The sequence below is a fragment of the Pseudorca crassidens genome, chromosome 4, assembly GCF_039906515.1.
Source record: "Pseudorca crassidens isolate mPseCra1 chromosome 4, mPseCra1.hap1, whole genome shotgun sequence".
In the NCBI taxonomy this organism is placed as follows: domain Eukaryota; kingdom Metazoa; phylum Chordata; class Mammalia; order Artiodactyla; family Delphinidae; genus Pseudorca; species Pseudorca crassidens.
In genome coordinates, this window is record NC_090299.1 from 37,879,977 (window position 1) to 37,898,123 (window position 18,147).

The 18,147-nt window shown below is 58.8% G+C and overlaps 1 protein-coding gene across 2 annotated transcripts in view; it reads right to left on the reverse strand.

Annotated features, from left to right (window-relative positions):
* WDR1 (WD repeat domain 1) overlaps positions 1 to 18,147 on the reverse strand; it is a 40,042-nt gene that overhangs the window by 12,382 nt on the left and 9,513 nt on the right. For both annotated transcript variants that reach the window (XM_067735516.1, XM_067735515.1), the window contains exons 3-8: positions 16,778 to 16,868; positions 12,058 to 12,205; positions 10,675 to 10,855; positions 3,439 to 3,516; positions 3,006 to 3,086; positions 2,440 to 2,673 (exon numbers count right to left, since the gene is read on the reverse strand). In XM_067735516.1, the coding sequence (XP_067591617.1) occupies positions 2,440 to 2,673; positions 3,006 to 3,086; positions 3,439 to 3,516; positions 10,675 to 10,855; positions 12,058 to 12,205; positions 16,778 to 16,868 (813 nt within the window). The remainder of the gene's footprint in view (positions 1 to 2,439; positions 2,674 to 3,005; positions 3,087 to 3,438; positions 3,517 to 10,674; positions 10,856 to 12,057; positions 12,206 to 16,777; positions 16,869 to 18,147) is intronic.

An 18,147-nucleotide genomic window follows, 5' to 3' on the forward strand; every position in this document is an offset into this window, starting at 1 on the left:
AGAGGCAGGCGGGTCCCTCTGAGCTTTGCTGACTGTTGCCACAGTGTGGTGTGTATCTTCAGAGAAAGGTACACACCGTTCTCAGAGACGGGAGAACCAGTGAACAGACCCCGAGTCCTTTCCACAGGGCAGCAACCCACTGGCCCTGCTACTTAAAAGCGTGGTCCTCAGACCAGTGCTGGCCTCACCGGGAGTGTCGCCCCATGCAGCCTGGAGACTGAGAACCTGCCCTCGACAAGATGCCTGGCGACTTGTGCACGCCCCCCGCCTAGGGCAGCAGCCTCGCCGGGAACTTGTGAGGAATGGAGCTCTCCCGTGTCCCACAGATGAACCCTCTGAGCGCTGGGGTGTCACCCACCTACCGTGTTCTAACAAGCAGCCTGGCTCAGGTGATTGATGCCCCTTCAAGCTTGAGCCGCAGGGTCACCTGGGTGCATCTTAAAAGTACCGGCACCTAAGAGCCATCCCTACGGTCTTGGCCTCTGACCGCATCCCACTGGGCCCGTACAGAGGCATCAAGCCCTTTGTGGAAGCTCCCAGGTGATCTCAACGTGCGCCGGGGCTGAGAACCGCTATTCTAACTATGTTCTTCTAGCTCCAGCTTGTTCCTGGGCTCACTCACAGCCCGACGTTAGCACCAAACACTGCTCGGGACTCACACATGTGCGGCAGGAGGGCTGGGATGTTTTCTCTGACAACTGTAAACGCCCATGAGGTTCCTGAGCTGACCTGGGGGTGGGGGACAGGAGCCTGGCTAGTAGCGCCTATGCTGTCGGCGACAGTGACATCAGCGGGAGCAGTCAGGCCCAGGCCTCCATCACTCCCAGGGCGCCAGCAGACATGGGACGATGCCTGGGACAGCCACCCGAGCCCAGCATCAGGGCGGCTCATGGGGAGCTGCTCTTCTGGGCAGAGGAAGCAGGTGGACAGTAACGCCTGACTCTCTCCAGCAATTTCTCCCCATCGCATGGAGGCCCAGAGAAGTGACTGCGCCGGGGACCCCTCCCAGCTCCCCTGGGCTCTGTGCTAGGATGTATACACCTTCACTTTACACTCATCACACTGGGCTGGAAGCCTGTGGAGCAAGTGGCCCCAATGGCCCCATCCTCAGGGCCAAGTCAGATAAACCTTTGTGGAAGCAGAGGGTGCAGGGCCAGCACTGAGGGCCGAAGCAGCTGTCGCTCTGGATCAGCCCTTCCCGTCAGCAACGCCCCACTTGAATGGGATGCAGCAGGCACCGAGCCCACCTGGGTCTCACGAGCTCGTCACACAGGGTTAAGTGGGCAGACAGCCAGGCTTGGCCCCTTCCTTTGGGCAAGGTCATCTGCACACCGAGTCCACAAGGGCCGCGACCTCAGAGACTGTGGGATGGGATGTACAAAGCGCTGCAGGGCCGGGCAGCTGGCCCTCACTGGACCTGAGGGGAACAGTCCCAGGCTGGCCAACCCCAAGCCCGCAGGGCCCAGCCGTCTCCCAGAGCCTGTCTGCAGAGCCCTGAGGCAGCTGAGCGAGCAGGCTGTGAGGAAGCACTGGGGCTTGGCCCCAGGAGCTTCAGCTGCCAGGACGGGGTGCAGCGTGGAGCTGGGCTATGGAAACCCCTCCCTTGAGGGCACAGCTCGTCCAGGGTGACAGAGCAGGCGAGGCCGACCCCGAGTTCCCACCGCAGCCCACCCTCCAGCATAAGCAGGTCTGCAAAGGGCAGTGCCCAAGCAGGGCCCCAGGACACAGGAGCTTCTAGTCTGGCTGCGATTTCCCGAGAGGCCAAAAATTCCAGGGCTGACGGAGCGGCAAGGAACAGTCCCCACTGGAGGGGACACTCAGGGCAGACCCTGGTGATCAGCCAACCTTGAGTGAGCCGTTCTGGGAGACGAGGACGGGAGGCAGGCCCTCCAATCACTCCCTGCTGCCCAAACCTCACGCCTCGGCACCTTGGGCTCCGACTTGTCCATTTCCTCCCACTCCCCAACACCCCCTCATGCCTGCCCTGCTCTAACCACAGAGGACAAGTGCCTGCCCACACCCGTTCCCACGTGCAAACCCCGCACACTGTCAAGGCCCAGCTCCAAGGCCTGTTGGCCACCCACGTCTGCGGTGATGCCCCATGACGTGCCCTGTCTTGGGCTTCAGCATCTTCCTGGTCCTGCCTCACGAGCGGACACAGCCAGTGGCCTCCTAACTGGGGGAGGCTGATCCCCCCTGACAGCAGGGGCACGGGCTGCTGCCCTGAACCCCAGGCCCCGAGCATCCAGCTTCACGGTAGCTCAAAGGGGAACGTGGCATCTGGCCTCCCACCTCTGCTAAACTCACATCCCCAAAGCAACCAGCATCCTGCCATTCCACTGGGCCTCACCTCACCGCAGTTGCCCTACGTCTGGCCGGGCGCCCACCTCCCCTCCAGCCAGCCCCTGCACACACAGCAGCTCCACAGCCCGGCCATACCTTGATGACCCGCAGAGGTTTGCTGGGGTTGTTTTTGTCCAGGTAATTGATGTAGCCGGACAGGGAGATGCTGAGGAGGTGGTCCTTCTGCCACAAGCAGCCCAGCTGCTGGTCCAGAACGTTGGAGCCCATGGTAAACGTGTTGACAACAGAGTTCACATTGACGTCCCAAATCTTAGACGTTTTGTCTCCGGAAGCAGAAAGCAAGTGGGTGCTATCGGGACTCCAGCTGACCTACTCAAACAAACGTGGTCATGGGTCAAGCATTCCAGAGGCGGAAGAGACTCAGACAGCAGCTTGTCCACAGCCCCCATTTCTGAGCAGGGAGGATGGCCCAGAAGGCGGTGGGACACACCAGGGCAAGGACAGGATGAGCATCCTGGCCACGGGCCTCTCCAGGCCACGCCACCGTGTCCCACGTGACCCTGAAGGTCTCTGCCACTGCCCCTACTTCTAACCCCCCATCTCAAGCTTCCAACTTTAACACGTGTGTACAGATGACAATAAACGCAGACATGGCCCGACCACGACCACAGACCACGTTGTGAACACGGACCCATACTTACAGCATAAATGCCGCCGTCGTGAGCCTTGCTTCCTCCCACGGCACACAATTTCTCCCCCGTCTTCCCGTCATAGATGTAGATCTTTCAGGAAACACAAACAGATGCAGATCAGGCGTGCGTGTGTGGAGGCCCAGCATGCTGGCACGCTAAATGAGCTCCTCATTCCTGCTCCACCATCAAGAGGGAGGCATCAAGACTGTGGCTTTAACAACAAAGAATCTAAAGACAGATGAGTTTCGAGCTCCTTTAAAAGGAGAGAGATGGAGAGACGGGTCTACCATGCTTTGAGGACAGAGCCCCTTAACTGAGCTGCATCCCAGGAGGGGGAAGGAGGGAACTGTACATCGACACCAGCTTTACTAAGTCTGCCTGTTCTGAACCATCGCAGAGGACCAAGAGATGAACCCCTCCCTCCAGGACCCACAGCCCTTACCTGACCGTCGGCCCCGGCTGTGGCAAATCTGTTCCCATCAGGAGAGAACCGCACACAGTTGACGAAGCGGCTGTGGTCCTGCAGGAAGTGGGACAGTTATCCGGTGACAGGCAGTTCAGGAAAGCTCTCTATGCACCACGCGGTCCACAACCACCACGCGTGTGGATGCCAGTCCACGGAAGATTTTAGAGCTCAGCGTGAGTCCCAGCCCGCCCGCCGTGGCCGGGTGCATCTCTGCCTGGAAGGCCTCCCTCCGCTGTGACGTGCTCCCTGAGCTCCGTAGACAGTAACGCCCCCCACCCGCCCTCCAGCCCCGGAAGGGGGCTCAAGGCCGGAACCCTTAGGCTTATGAGGCCGGGACCGTGAGGCCTCATCCCCGAGTCCCCAGGGCCTGGCCCAGGCCCGGCACACGGCAGGTGCTCAGCGGGCATTTGCTGAACAAATTGAGGTTTTCAAGAAATTAAACAGTGGTGATGACCTTTGTGGGAACAAGAGTCTGAGTGACTGAGGAGATGTGATCTCCAGGGGCGATTCTGTTACCTGAATAAGTAAATGAGCTCATTCTTTCCTCAGTCAAGAAGGGTCTGCATCAGAGAATGATCCTCTGAAAACCCCACCAGCCTCCCATGCAAAGCCTGGCTGCTCTCCCACCGCACCTGCAAGCACGCAGGAAGCGTTAGCTATCAACTCTCCTGAAGGTACGTGGGGTGAACTGCCCCTGCAGCCATGGACGCCCAACCTGCAGGAAAAGCAATTCACCTCAAAGTGCATCACCTGCACCCATCAAGGTAAACCACCAGCAATTTTAAAACAGGAGCTGCCGGGGTGGTAGGAACTGCACGTGTTTGACTGTGTAACGTTATGGGTTGACTTGTGTCCTGAAAAGGTAGGTTGACATCCCAGTACCCGTCAATGTGACCTTATTGGAAACAGGGTCTTTATAGGTGTACTCAAGGTGAGATGAGGGCCTTAGCGTGAGCCCTGATCCAACACCACTGGTGTCCCTATGGGAAGAGGGAGATTCGGACTCGGTGCAGGCACAGGGAGACCACGTGAAGATGGAGGCAGAGCCTGGCCTGTTTCGCCTTCTTGGTCTCTCGGGTACATCTATCCTGCTTCCACGGCCGAGCTTTCCTGCTCTAGGGTTTGTGTTCTGAGCTGGAGGACGGCCATTTCCCAGGAGGCGCACAACGCAACAAAAGCAATGATCTTTCCAAACTGGGATCTCTCAGGCCCTCTGACTGTTCTTCCCCCATGACTGTCACTCACCCATCATCCTACCACCTCGAGGAGCCCCGGGGAGCCTCGGGGGGCCCTGGGGAGCCTCGGGCACTCTTCCTTCTACAGGAGACAGGAGCCTGGAGAGGCTGGGTTCTGAGAGCCCAGTCTACGGTTTCTCGTCCAGAGCTCTCTACGCGAGCAAGCTGGCCCCGGGCCCTGGCCAGGAGGCAGGCAAGCCGGGCGGGGAGCCAGCTGCACAGCCAGGGCCCGGGGCCCTCTGTCCCTCGGGTGGTTCAGAGCCCGTGGTGGGAGGGCTGCTGAGACAAAGCCCCCAGGCCTCTCCCAATCCCCCCAGGAACACTCTGTGGGAAGGGGAGGATGGACAGGCAGACACAGCTCCTCCTGGAGTAGGTCAAAGGCAAAGCTCTTAAGTGACAAAACCTCCCACACAACTGCCCAAACGTCTGGTCCTCTTGTCCTGACCTCTACTGGCTGACCTGGCCCTGCTGCTCTGGGGGAGGAGGCTGGGGCCGGCTCCCTGGGACGGACGGAGCCCCGGCCAGACCCCCCGAGGACCGGGGTGCCGAGAGCTCCCCTGGGTGGAGCAGACCACGGGGCTGAAGGGGGGCTGCGGTGGGCGGCGTGAGGAACACGCCGTGAACCAGAGGGACCCTCGGCTACACTGCAGTTCCAACTCGTCAAACTCCAGACACAGTGGTTCCCTGAGAGAACAGGACCGGCCCCCCCACCCACCCAGCTCAGGGGTCAGGGTGCCACAGCGGGGCCAGCATAGACACCAGGCCAGAGCCACCCTGCTTACGCCACTGCCCCCGCTCCCCTGACCACCTGCCCCCCTCTGCGCCCCTGGTGCTACAGGGGACGTCACGCATGTGGACGTGTCTGTCGTCTGTCTCCCCGCCAGGGGCAGGGTGCCCTTCCCCAGGCCCAGAACAACATGGGCTCCCGGGGTTCAGACTGGACAGGGAAGACGCCCACCCTAGGGACCAGGCGCTGTGGCTTTAGAAAGTTCTGTCAGGTTTTCTTGCAACTTGAGCCAAGAGGCCAAATGAGCAGGAGACTGATGTCTGCTCCTGAAATAGCCCATTTAAAGGGAGGAACAGTGAACAGCCCATTAACCAAAAAAATGAGGGCTAAAAATAGCCCGGTCCACAGGGAGGGGAGGCCGGAGGACCAGGAAGGAACGGGCTTGGGGAAATATCATGGGGGGGGCGGTTCAGACGAGTGGGCTGGGCTCCTGGCCCCCCGTCCCTGCTAACTGTCCTGGAGGGGCAGCACCACTCCAGGCGGCCACCTCCGGGGTTGGGGCTGTCCCGCCCGGCCTCAGTCACAACCAAGCGGAGCTCTGGCTGGAACCTCCCCACCGTAATCACCCCCCAACCCTGTTATCACCTGTTCCCCCATCATTACCTCCCTCACCCTGTCATTACCCCTCCCCCTCAGCACTGAGAAACCCGAGATGGGAGCAATTAGCAATCATTAGGTAATGCACCCAAGTCCACGTCACTGACAGGGACGCAGCACCACCGGGCGCCACGGCGTGACCAGCCCGTCAGCTCAGGTGTCCCTGGGAGCCCTCCCGGCTCCACCAGCCTCAGCTGTGCCCTGCAGCAGGACTCCTACCCTCACGCTGAAATGCCCTGTGCCCACCTGCCGCGCTCCCTCGTCACAGGCTTGTGGAGGGACAAGCAGTTCAGACGCCCGTGCCCAGCACCCCGCTGCCTTACCGAGAGCATCATGTGCCTCCACGGTCCGCACTCCAAAAGTGGGCGTCCACCCCGACCTGGAACGCTGCCTCGCCCTCCTTCAGGCCACCGCACCCTCCTAAACCGGGCTCCCTGTTCTCTCTGCGAGGTCCTCCCTTAAAGTGCCTAGAAGGGCAGCACCGCATCCCTCGCCCTGCCTTTCCCGTCACCCAGCACAGATCTGCCTGCCCAGTTACCACTTTCCCCTGGAGAAAGAGGACCTGATGAAGGGATGAAAGGCTCCTTCTAATCCTCTTTGGGCCACTGACCACCCACGGAGCTTTGCCGGGTCACTCCCTGCCATTGGCTCAGGAGTTCACCGGGAAGGAGACTGACCCTGCTGACCTCCCGGCACAACAACCACAGACGCACACACAGCTTTTTGAAAAGCCGGCGCAGGGGTCGTGTGTGTGTGTGTGTGTGTGTGCGTGCGTGCGCGCGCGCGTTGGGGCCAGTGCAAGGCGGGCACCTGATACACACTTCAACTCAAACTTCCATTTTCTGCCCTGTTGTAAGGACACAGGGAACAGGAAAAAAACAACCAGAAAACCTTGCATTTTAGAGCTCAAATTTTACTTGTCTAGGAAGGTGATACTTGTAATAACAGCAGAGACAGAGATTCCTAGAAGGAAGTGTAACTCCCCGTCAGGTAACGTGTGAGACACACAGGTGACAGGTTGTGCAGCCCACCCGCGCGGAGGAGGGAAGGCCAGGCGTCCCCTTCGCCGCCAGGTGCGGTTGGGTGACCTGTTCTCAGAGGCTTGGGCAGATGCGGCAGGTAGTTTCCAGTCCAGATCACACGGTCACAGACTGACAAGCAGGCCCAGGGCAAATAAGAGTCCTGACACTTGTTGCTCTGAGCAATCATTTCATCAGACACACGCTATCCCACATACTGTGGACACAGCCCTCAGAGGCGCCCCCTCTAGGAGTGTCTGCGGTCACCTGGGCAGCCAACCTGCTCACCTGACAGAGGAAGACGCAGACGCTGGAGAGGCATAGAAACTCACCCAAGGCCACAGCGGGCCAGGTGCACAGACACACGGGTGAGCTAGAGACGCTTAGTGGGGCCTGTTACTACACATCCAGACGTGTCTATCACAGGAATGCACTCAGCAGGAAGAAGGCTCCACGGGAGAGGCAAGGTCCACCTGCCCACTTCTTTTCAGGCCACCCTTAGGGCCTCAAAGGGGAACCTCAACCCCTGCGCACAGGACACCAGAGGTGGACACCGTGCTGTCCATGGCCTCTGTCCCACAGCCGGTCCCCTGTGACCCTGGAGTCACTGCCCCAGGTGGACTGGGGCTAATTCCAGGGGAAAGCGTCTTCCACCTGGTGTTCCTACAGCCTCTCAGCCCGTTTCAGGTTCAGGTAAACAAGGACAGAGGACCAGGCGGGAACCAGGGCAGTCCGGCTAAAGTTGGGCCATGAATCAGCCTCGTCTTCACTCTCACTCTGCCGCCATGAGAAGCTGGTTTAAGCTAACGAACTCATGAACAAGAAGGAAAAGCAACTGGACCCCCGCACTCAGGCCAGCAGGGAGGACGGGTGGCCTGACTTGCTCCACACGGCCGCCCCACTGCTTTCCTTCCACGCGGGGCTGAGCCTCCTTGGAGTTGTTCTGGCCTGTACTGAAATTCGGAACACCCCTTATTCCTTTTTGAGGCAGCAATTTGAACTCGACCCCTCTGTGCTCCTAACATAATCACGCCTTACCCCACGGTCCTGAACAAGGTCAAGAGGAAGGTGGCAGGAGCTGGAACGGGACGAAGGGCAGCCCTGCATGCTACAGCTTTACTCTGCGGCCGCGAGGGCCCAGGGCGGTTACACGGAAAAGTCACAGGCTGATCTCAAGTTGTCAGCGTCTTACAAGGCTTTTCAGGTGGGTGTGGGGACCCGAGTGTCCTCCTGTCCTTCCTGCTTGAGGCCAAATGAGCCTGTTAGTCCTTTCCAGCAGAAAGAAACCCAACAATTCCTGACGGACACTGAGACGTCCACCAGCATCTCTCCTGTCGTCCCCACAGCTCTGCGGGGCCACTGGAGGAGGGTCATCTTCACCCCGTTTCCCGGGGGCCCAGAGGCACGGCCAGCTGGAGGGCCGCAGAGCCACCACCTGCAGCACTGGGCTGCCACCCCATGTCCCCCATTCTTGGTCCACAGCCCCTTCTGATCTCTCACTAGGTCCTTACGCAGGAAGACCTGGGGACAAGCTGTGTGCCCACCCTGGAGACAGGTGCCTGCCAGGGCCACAGGGTGAGGGCAGCGCTCTCAAGTTAGAAAGGAAGGGCTTCCCCAGTGGCACAGTGGTTGAGAGTCCGCCTGCCGATGCAGGGGACGTGGGTTCGTGCCCCGGTCCGGGAAGATCCCACATGCCTCAGAGCGGCTGGGCCCGTGAGCCATGGCCGCTAAGCCTGCGCGTCCGGAGCCTGTGCTCCGCAACGGGAGAGGCCACAACAGTGAGAGGTCCGCGTACCGCAAAAAAAAAAAAAAAAAAAATATATATGAAAGAAAGGAAAACGGAAAGAGGAAGAACCTTTGGACAAGTCCCCAAGTGAGCACACGGGAAAGCCTGGCAGGGTGGTGAGGGGCACAGATTCGGGACAACTCTGGACTCGAATCCTGGCTCCAGTCACCCGCCACCGAACCGCTCCATGCAGGGTTTAACCCACATCTGCAAGGAAGAAATGAATCCTTCTGGGGGGTGGTGGGGACAGGGAAAGGAGCCCTGCCCAACCACAGCCCAGATTATGGCCATGTGAAGCCAAACAGAACACGTGTGGCGGGCGTGGGGAGCAGGGCTACTTCACGGGTACGAGCTGGGATGGCCTCTCGCTGCCAAGGAAACCTCCCCTCCCTCCTCCCCTGGGCGCCGAGCAGGAAGCCCAAGTACTTGACTCAGCCTGACTCACCGGTGTCCCAGGGTACTTTATCCCACTAAAAACACATCGACCTTGAACCATGGCCTCCAACATAGTGCCACCACCTCCCCATGAGCAGCAGCCCCGGAGTCAGCCTCTGGGAGATGCGGGGTGTCGGGAGGGACTCCAGGCTGCCCGCCCTGCAGGGCGCAGAAGCCAGCCAGGCCCCACTCGGTGGCCCCGGGATGAATCCAACCCCATTTTACTACAAACAGGTAACCTGGAGAGCCCCTCTGCAACTGAGCCGAGACCTACCTGTGTCTGGACATGCTGCCCACGGCCCACCCCTGGGGACCCACCGAGGACCATCACCGCCTTCCCGGCCACGCCTTGCCTGCTCTTTGGGCTTCACTGCATTGTCATCAAAGTTAACAAGACTCCTCAGCCAGCCAGTAACATTCGAGACACGCCCCCAGACCTCAGCCAACCCCAGCCCAGCCGCCTCCAGAGGAAAGAGCTGGCCGTAAAGCACCGCGCATCCTCCGCGCTGCGGCTCAGCACGGTCACTTCCACCTCCACCCCTGGTGCTGGCTGCCTTTCAAGTGTTTTCACAAGACAAACTAGGAGGGCAGGTTCAGAACCATGGCTGCCATGACACTGACCTGAGGGCCATCCCCTGCCAGGCGCCCTTCCTCTGTGCTCCAGCCTCAGACCCCAGGTCAGGAAACAAGCATCGTGGGCCGCTCTGGGCCTGCGGGCCCTATGCACAGATCAAATCCATGCTTAAGATGCTCTCATGTCCATGTCTCCACACCCATCTTGCAGATGGGAACGGTGAGGCTTCGAGGGTTCAGGCACTTGCCTCAGTCAGGGAGCACGTACAGAGCTGGGACTGAGGCCCCGAGCCATTTATACCCAAAACCTGTGTCACTCCACTGGGGCGTTTAGAGCACATACCCACAGGCAAAGCACCTAACTCTGCTCACCCTGTGTCACTTTACAGGTGTGACCCTGCCCATATCATCTCTCCCGGGGAGGTGCAGGAGGGAACAAAACCAGACATCCCTGGAAGCCCACCTCCTCTGCCACTCTGGTGGCTCAGTGGATCTCAAGCTGGTGCAACTAGAGGGCAGGCTGCCGCTGGGCCTGGGCTCCCCTTTCTAACAAGGCACCTCCAGGCCAGGATGCTCGCCTGGTCTCACAGCATCAGAGTTGTGCTTACCCCCACCCAGAAATACACCCATCATCCCAGGGCGACCCCCGCCCCATCCTGGCATTAATGCTGGGCGCCCGTGACCTTCTGCCATCAGCTTCTAACAGGTCTAGACTCCACTGGCTTCACATACAAACCATAAAGTTCACCGGAAAACCACCCTCCGGAGAAGCCCACTCACGCCAATTGTGAACTTGAACTTGAATGGTGGCCCCTCAAAGAATGCAGCGCAGTTGTCGTCGCTGCCGGTCACCAGGCGGTATGGCCGGCTCTGCTTGATGTCCACGCTGTTGATGACTTTGTTGTGTCCCGTGATCTCGCCCACAGAAGAGCCGCTGTCCCACAGGAAGACGGCTCCGAACCTTTACCCAGGAGGGGAGTCACAGGAGAGAACAGTCAGTCCTGGGAAGGTCACCACGGGCAGTTGTGTCCCCAGCAGTCAGAGGGCAGTGGTGCTGGCAGGGCAGCCCTGCTCACGACTGTGCTTCATACACGCTCCCCAAAAGAGCCAACACTGACGGCACCCAGGATTTGTCTGAAGGATAGGAGAACAAGCAGAAGCAGTCCCAAGTGCCTCTGGGAAGGGACTGCACGTCTGTGTCTTATGGCCCAGACCCAAGGAGCCTCCCACATGAAGGTGCCTTAAAAGCACCTGCCAGGGAACAGCTCGAGGCTTCATCAGTTTCACAGCAGTTTTAATAAGGGGTGGGGGGCAGGGGAGTGGATGGGGCGGGTTGGGGTTGGGCTGGGGACCAGGAAACACATTGGTTACCATCCCCTGCTAGAACGGAGATGCTGCCTTGCTGTCAGCCAGCAGTCTACAGTCAACGAAAATGTATTGTTTGGGTTACCATTTGTGACCAACAGGAATGACCTGAAGAAAAGCTATGGAAGAATGAACACCTATCAGAACACACATTACGAGGAGCCTCTAGGAAAGGGAAACAAAGATATGTGTCTGACAAGTACAAGTGATTGAGGGCGGCAGAGGTGCCGGGGAGGGAACCCTGACTGCACTCGGAATAAGACACCTGGGTTGTGGTACTGACCCTGCTGGTCACTGGCTCCGTGAGTGCAGCAGCCCCCCGGGGCCGCCCACCCAGCGTCCTGTCGCCCCTTCTCCCTCCTCAGTAAGGTGGCCATGGGCTGTGCCCAACTAGGGAACACATCCGGCCTCACTCTCGGCAGGTGTGGTCGTGGCGTTGCTGCTGGGAGGGACCCGATAACACTCTTAGGAGCTGCATTGCTTTCACCTGCTCCCTTTCCTGCTTCCTGCTGCCTGGATCGTGGGCAGGACAGCTGGGGTTCTGGGAGGTGAAGGGCCAAGGACATCAGATCAGAGAAGGTGCCTGGGCCCGGAGACAAACCCTGGGGGTTCCCGTGGTTACGTGTGGTTTTCCCTTGTGTGTTGCCGAAGTCCACCCTGAAGGAAGCCCAGCACCCACAGGACTCAGCACACACCAGTCCAAGCTGCACCGACGTCAACGCACCCCTCCCACCGGGGGCGTGCGGGAAAGAAAGCAAAGCAAGGGACACAGGCAGGAGGGGTCGAGGCCAGACTCACTTCTCCCTTCCTTCCCCGACCACTGCGATCCTCTTACTGTCTTCCGTCCAAGCAATGTCCTTGATCTTCCCAGCGAAAGGCTGATACTCATACTTCAAGAGGTGCTCCTTCTGCGTGGTATCCCAGACCCTCAGCTTCCCAGATACATCTGCGGACACAACAGGGCGGCGAGAGCCACGTTCACCACTGTGCCGGGGCCACGTGGGCACAAGGCATGGCCACCCAGCACCACCCAGGGTTTTGGAGCTGGCCGGGCGTAGCTGGGAGAAGGCGTGTGTGTTCATCAGATAAACAACACCCAGCCACCGTCAATCAGAGCCTGCTGCCTCCATGAGGACCAACAGGGGGTCTCTGCATTTCTCCAGGCATCACAGGGATCTCAAGCCTTGCATGGGTGTCAGGAAGCCCAGGGACGCACGGTGGCAACCCCCCACTCCTCCCCACCGCCCAGGAAGCAGCTTGGGATATGACTGTATTCCTTTCCTTGGAGGGTTCCCTAACTGGCATACGGGTCCCGGGACACTCAGGAACTAAAGATCTTCATTTGTAAAACATGACAGTACTAGTGACACTGCATCTCCCGTGCAGGGGCTGCAGTCACCAGTACAAACGAGGGCATTGCTGTGTGTACAGCTGGGCAGCTGGGGCATGCTGGGTCCCGCTCGGGGGCCCCACCTGGGTCTGCAGGCCCCATTCCCCTCCCAGCTCCTTCCCCGACTTGGGCAATCGGCAGCCCCTACTCGGTAGAGCAAGGCACCATCCCAACACTCATGGCTGAGCCATAGTGAGACCCTCTTGTGAGACACGCAGGTGGCTGCTGGAAGGAGTCTCGCTACAGGCAGAACTTGACGCCAGGCCTGTTCTCACTGCAGCATTTGCAGCAGATCGGTGATAAAGTAACACCCCCTTCTCTCCCCATCACCATCCCATCACCAAGTTCCCAGCACCAACCCCGACACATCCCCTTCCCAACTGAGCACTGACTTCCCAAATAAGGAGGAAAACTGGAGCATTTTAAATTAACTCAAGGCTAAGATCTCAGCCCCGCGTAGGTCTGGGCCAATTCCCCCCAGCATGTAAGCTCGAGTTGTATCCAGGACCCCTGGCCACTTTAGCACTGAACGCAAGGTCTACAGACTGTTCCAGTGGGAACAGCTTTCAACTTCTGTTCGGGTCCAGTCGAGGGTGGGCGTCGGCTGCAGACATGGCCCTTGCCCCACACGGCTCTGTAGGCCTAAAACACCACCTACAACTGCATCCACAAGAGGGGGGATAACATGCCACCAGAGGGCTGCTGTGACGATAAAATGAGTCAACACGTATAAAGCCTTAGACTAGCCCCCAGGACACCGCAGACACTTGTAACGAGTTACAGTTAGTTCTAACTGTCAGTGAATTAACTAAGGCTCTGCAGAAGCCACTGGAGACCCCTCCCCGTGGGCAAACACGCGGGGCTCACGTCCGCCGTGGCACAGATGAGACGCTAGCCTCCCTGTGAACAGCACTCATGAGGGGGTCCCGGGGGCCCTGGCCTCTGGATGAGGTCCAGCCAGACTGCCTGGCACGCGGCCCGAGGCGAGCTCCAAGGCTGACCCGAGCCAGTTAAGTCCCTTGGCTAAACAAATGGGCCAACGGGGAAAGAAAAGGAAGGGGCAGAGGCCGGAGCCAGAAAAGGAGCACTGTGCGTGCAGGAAGGAAACACACACTCACGCGTGTGCTCACATTCATGCACACGCCGGGCTGTGTGGTCCCCGTGCTCAGGTCAGCCCAGGGTGCTACATGGAGTCATGGAGAACACAGTGTCTGCAGGCACAAGGCCGAGCCCGTTCCCCTCCCCACCCCTAGACAGCAGGAAGCCGCTCTCCACCCCTTGAACTCAACGGGCAACCCGCTTGTACCTCCCTCAGCTCAGCCCGCCTCCAGGCCAGGCATCCTAGTCATTCTCCCACTGTCTCCCTGCCCGGACCATCAGCCTCTTCTGATGGGCCCAACTCATGCATTTGATTCTTTTCAGAAGCAGCTGGGGCTGGAAACAGACAGTGGGGCTTGGAGACCAGGCACTCAGGCCCCATCCGATGAGGGCGGCCCTGACAAGGTGCACCTGGGTACCAGGCCCTGTGCCAGGTGCTGGGGGCGCAGCACAGACCAGGCATCTGCTGGCGCGCGCGCGCGCGCGCACACACACACACACACACACACACACACACACACACACACACACACACACACACACACACACACACACACACACGTCCACGCACTTACAGGACTACGGAGAAAAGCACCGCAGTGCAAGGTGACAGCGGGGAAGGGGCTCCTTCCCTCCAGCAAGGCCTCCTTGCACCACTGGGAACAGGTCTCCTCCCGGACAATAAGCTGCATCCGGTAATGGCCGTTCGTGGTGAGTCTGCCCCCCACCCCGCCTTGGTGTGGAACACACACCAGCATTGCTGGGGCAGCAGCGGCGGGGGCGTACTCTGCTCACACCTGCTCTGGCTCTGCAGCCTGGTCTCTACTCCCACGTGCCTCACCTGAGCAACCCTCACATCCTTCTCAGGGCACGGAGAACCCTATCCACGAGAGCCTCTACCCCGCAGCCTGGGAAGATCCCCTAGAAAGGGAAATCGGGCCCCGGAATGGCTCCGCCCTGAGAACATCACACAGGACCCAGGGTTCCCCAGGGCACAGACTGCCGTCTCATTCAGAGCTGGGGGTCCAGCCCCTGGCATGGGCTCCTCCCACGGGCCTTCCAGAAGGTTCGATCATTTTGCAGAACGTGGACCAGCCAGACTTACAGGGATCTAAAGACTCGCAGATCTGAGGTTGGAAACAGGTCTGGGAGTGACTGCAGGGTTCCCGAGGTATGGGGACCCCTGCCCTCAGGGACCCCAGCCCCACCCCAGGCACACCGGGTGCCGGGCAACCCACTTAGCCAGAGGGCACAGCACCTCATCTCCAAACCCTACACACCACACTATTTTTATGTTTAGCCCAGAGCCCTAATCTCTGCAGTAAATGTTTTGTAGTCTTTGTTCCATTCAAAGGGCCAGCTCGCTAGAAACATAAAATACACCGCCCACGCCTGCCTGCAGCCCAACCTCCCTCACTTCCCCCACCAAGTCAGGGCGCTTGTAGGAGAGGAAAACGTCAGATGGAGCCTTTACTTCTGTGGACTGTCCTTTGCAATGGTCTGTGCACCAGCATTTGAAGAGCGTGATTCCTGTCTGATTAAACTACCTGCCTGGGAACCGGAGGGCAGGCCTGGGCTCGTGAGTGACTCAGCAGCCGGGCCACAGCTCAGAGAGCAGCCAGGGAAGCTGTGCCAAGCACACTTCTCTCCTGAGAAGACACGGTTTTAGAAGGCACGAGGCCCAAATCACGGCGCTTTAAACGAAGGGGAGTTCTGCTCGCAGGCAGGGGTGGGGGGCGGGGAAATCACAGGGCTAGAGTAAATCGTAGGATATAAATTAGAGCAAGTTTTACAGATGGAGTCAGAGTAGGTCTAAACATAAAAATCATTAAGTGACCACTTTGTGCCAGCTCCTGGCCGAACCCTTCACACACAACCCCGGGCGGCCAGCATTAGCCGTCAGCCAGCACGCCTGTCACCCTGGTGCGTCCGGGCATTCAGTGACAGACACCACGGTCCCCTGTGGTGCCCACCAGTGCCAGGTCTGCCCCAGGCATTGTACATGCATTGCTGTACCGGGTCCTCCCCAAACCGATCTGGTAGGAACTAACAGTCCCAGTTTACAGAAGAGAAAATTAAGGCCCACGAAGGTAAGTTATTTAAGGAAGGCTGCACAGCTAGGAAGGGGCGGCCCCTTCCGGGACAGGTCTGCATTGCCTGCCATGCAGGGAGTGAGGGCACTGTAGACAACAGGCCAGCGGGGTGTATGATCCCGGCCCTCCCCCACCGGCCGTTAGTTCTTTCAGCAATTTGCTCATTTCTGTCACTCTCCAGGGAGGCTGATGAGGCCCACATCAGCTCATCCACCTGGCTCTTCATGGGGCCTGAGACCAGGCTGGACACAGGCAAGACAGCCAACATCTGCTGAGTGTATGAATGAACGAATGAACGAATGGGAGACTCGTGGTAAGCCACGCTAACTTGTGTGCCTCCCTTTCTCATCTGTAAATAGTAAAAGACCAGCCTCGAGGAATCGGGTGAATAGAGCATCCTACAATGTGATGAGCTCATGTCCCTCCTCTTGCCCAGCCCGGCTGGATGGAGCCAAGGCCCTGACCACCAATGGAACAAGTGCTTGCCTGAGGCTGGCGGTGTGCTCGGTACAGGGAACGGAACAGCAAAAGGTGACATGAGACAAAGCTACAAGTCAGAAACACACACACACACACACACACACACACACACAAAATGGGCTCCGATACATCACGGTACAGCTGCCCGCAGAGGCCTCCAGCCAACCTCACGTGAGCATCTCCACTGACTTCCGAGTTGGAACCAGCTGGAACACGGCCAGCTAGAGTTCTGGAAAGGGGCTTTTTGCTGGCTTACCCTTTCCTTGTCAGCCCCAACTGAAACTCATCACATTCGCCCCACCTGCCATCCCCATCCTGGAGTGTCTTCCCTCTTCCTCCCTGCCTCCTCCACCCCCCCACCCTCCCAAGCCAGGCACCCAGCTTGGCCCCAGGACTGGGGGGAGGGGGGCGGCACACCACATGGACCAAGGAGCCATGCGCGAGGACAGACAGGTACCTCCAGAGGCGATGTAGAATCCGCTGGGCGCGTACTTGGCCACCACCACCTGGTGGGCGTGCTCCGTGTAGATGTCAGCAATGGCCGGGTTCTGCAGGGAGGAGACCAGAATGAACACAGGGAACCAAGAAGCAGGCAAACTGCTTTCCGCTCTCTGGATTAATGGATTTGGGCGGGAAAATAACACACACACACACACACACACACACACACAAATACTGAAGTCAAAACCTCCATAAAAAAATCCCAGAAGTATACTTACCTGCCTGGGTGATAGAATTCTAGGTAGTTTTTAACTCTTTTATAAAATTCGAGGTGATTTTCTTGCCTTTGTCTGCTTTTCCTTCCTTGCCAGAGCACAAGCAAATATGTACTTGTGAAATATATACAGGAAATACAAGTTTCATTAGAAACTTAGAAAAAATTAGAAAAAAACCTATGACTCTCATTTTCTCCCACTTTGGGGAGCTGCCGGCTGCTGCTGCCTTCTCTGAGTCCAGTTCCCCCAAAGCAGGTCTCCCCTGTTCAGAACCAACTCTATCACAGGCTGCCAGGCAGTGTCTGACCCGAACCAGAGCCTCTGGCCTGGAGATGCGGCAACAGAGGGGGGCAGGCAGCCAGGAGCCTCTCCTCGTCCAAATCCCTTGTTTGGGAAACTGCCTTTTGTGGCACAAATCCAAGGCTGGCTGGACTCTGCAGCAAGAACAGGGCCAGCATCTGGGACCAGGAGCATCTCTGCTACTCAGCAGTAAGGTTTCAACGTAGAATTTTCTCTAAGTAGATCACGGCACTCCCTCCACCCCTGCACACACAACCAACGGTTCTCAGCAAACCTGGAGCATGTGCTGTGAGATGCTCTCCACCTGTCTCCACAGCCGAGCCTTCTCCCAGGAGGGAAGAAAGACCGAGCCATCTAATCCCTGATACCCATTGACAGCTTTCCGCGAGCCAAGTGCCCGTGGAAAAGAGGCAGCTTCCCACAGGCTGTGGACACATCGGGTCCCAGGGAGGCTGCTGCAGGCACACCTAACCTGACCCCCAACTGACCCCACCTCTACGACCACCCCGTTGTCTCCCCCCTCACCCCCTCCTTATGCCCCTCGGCAAGGTCAGAGGCCTGGACTCTACTCAGCCTCCCGGCCACTGGATCCCGCCCCCCATCCCACCAGAGTAAGCCCGGAGAAGCGCCCCCTAAGATCTAGCCCCGGCAACCACACTCCTGCCTTTCCTGTAAGCCCCCTGTCTCCGTAAATGCAGTGCCCTCGCCAGCAACGCCTCTCCCTGACTGCTAACACCCACTTATCAGGCCTAACTGAGGGGAAATCTGCGCGAAGCCTCCTGTGCTTCTCTCTCCTGTGCTTGCAAAGCAG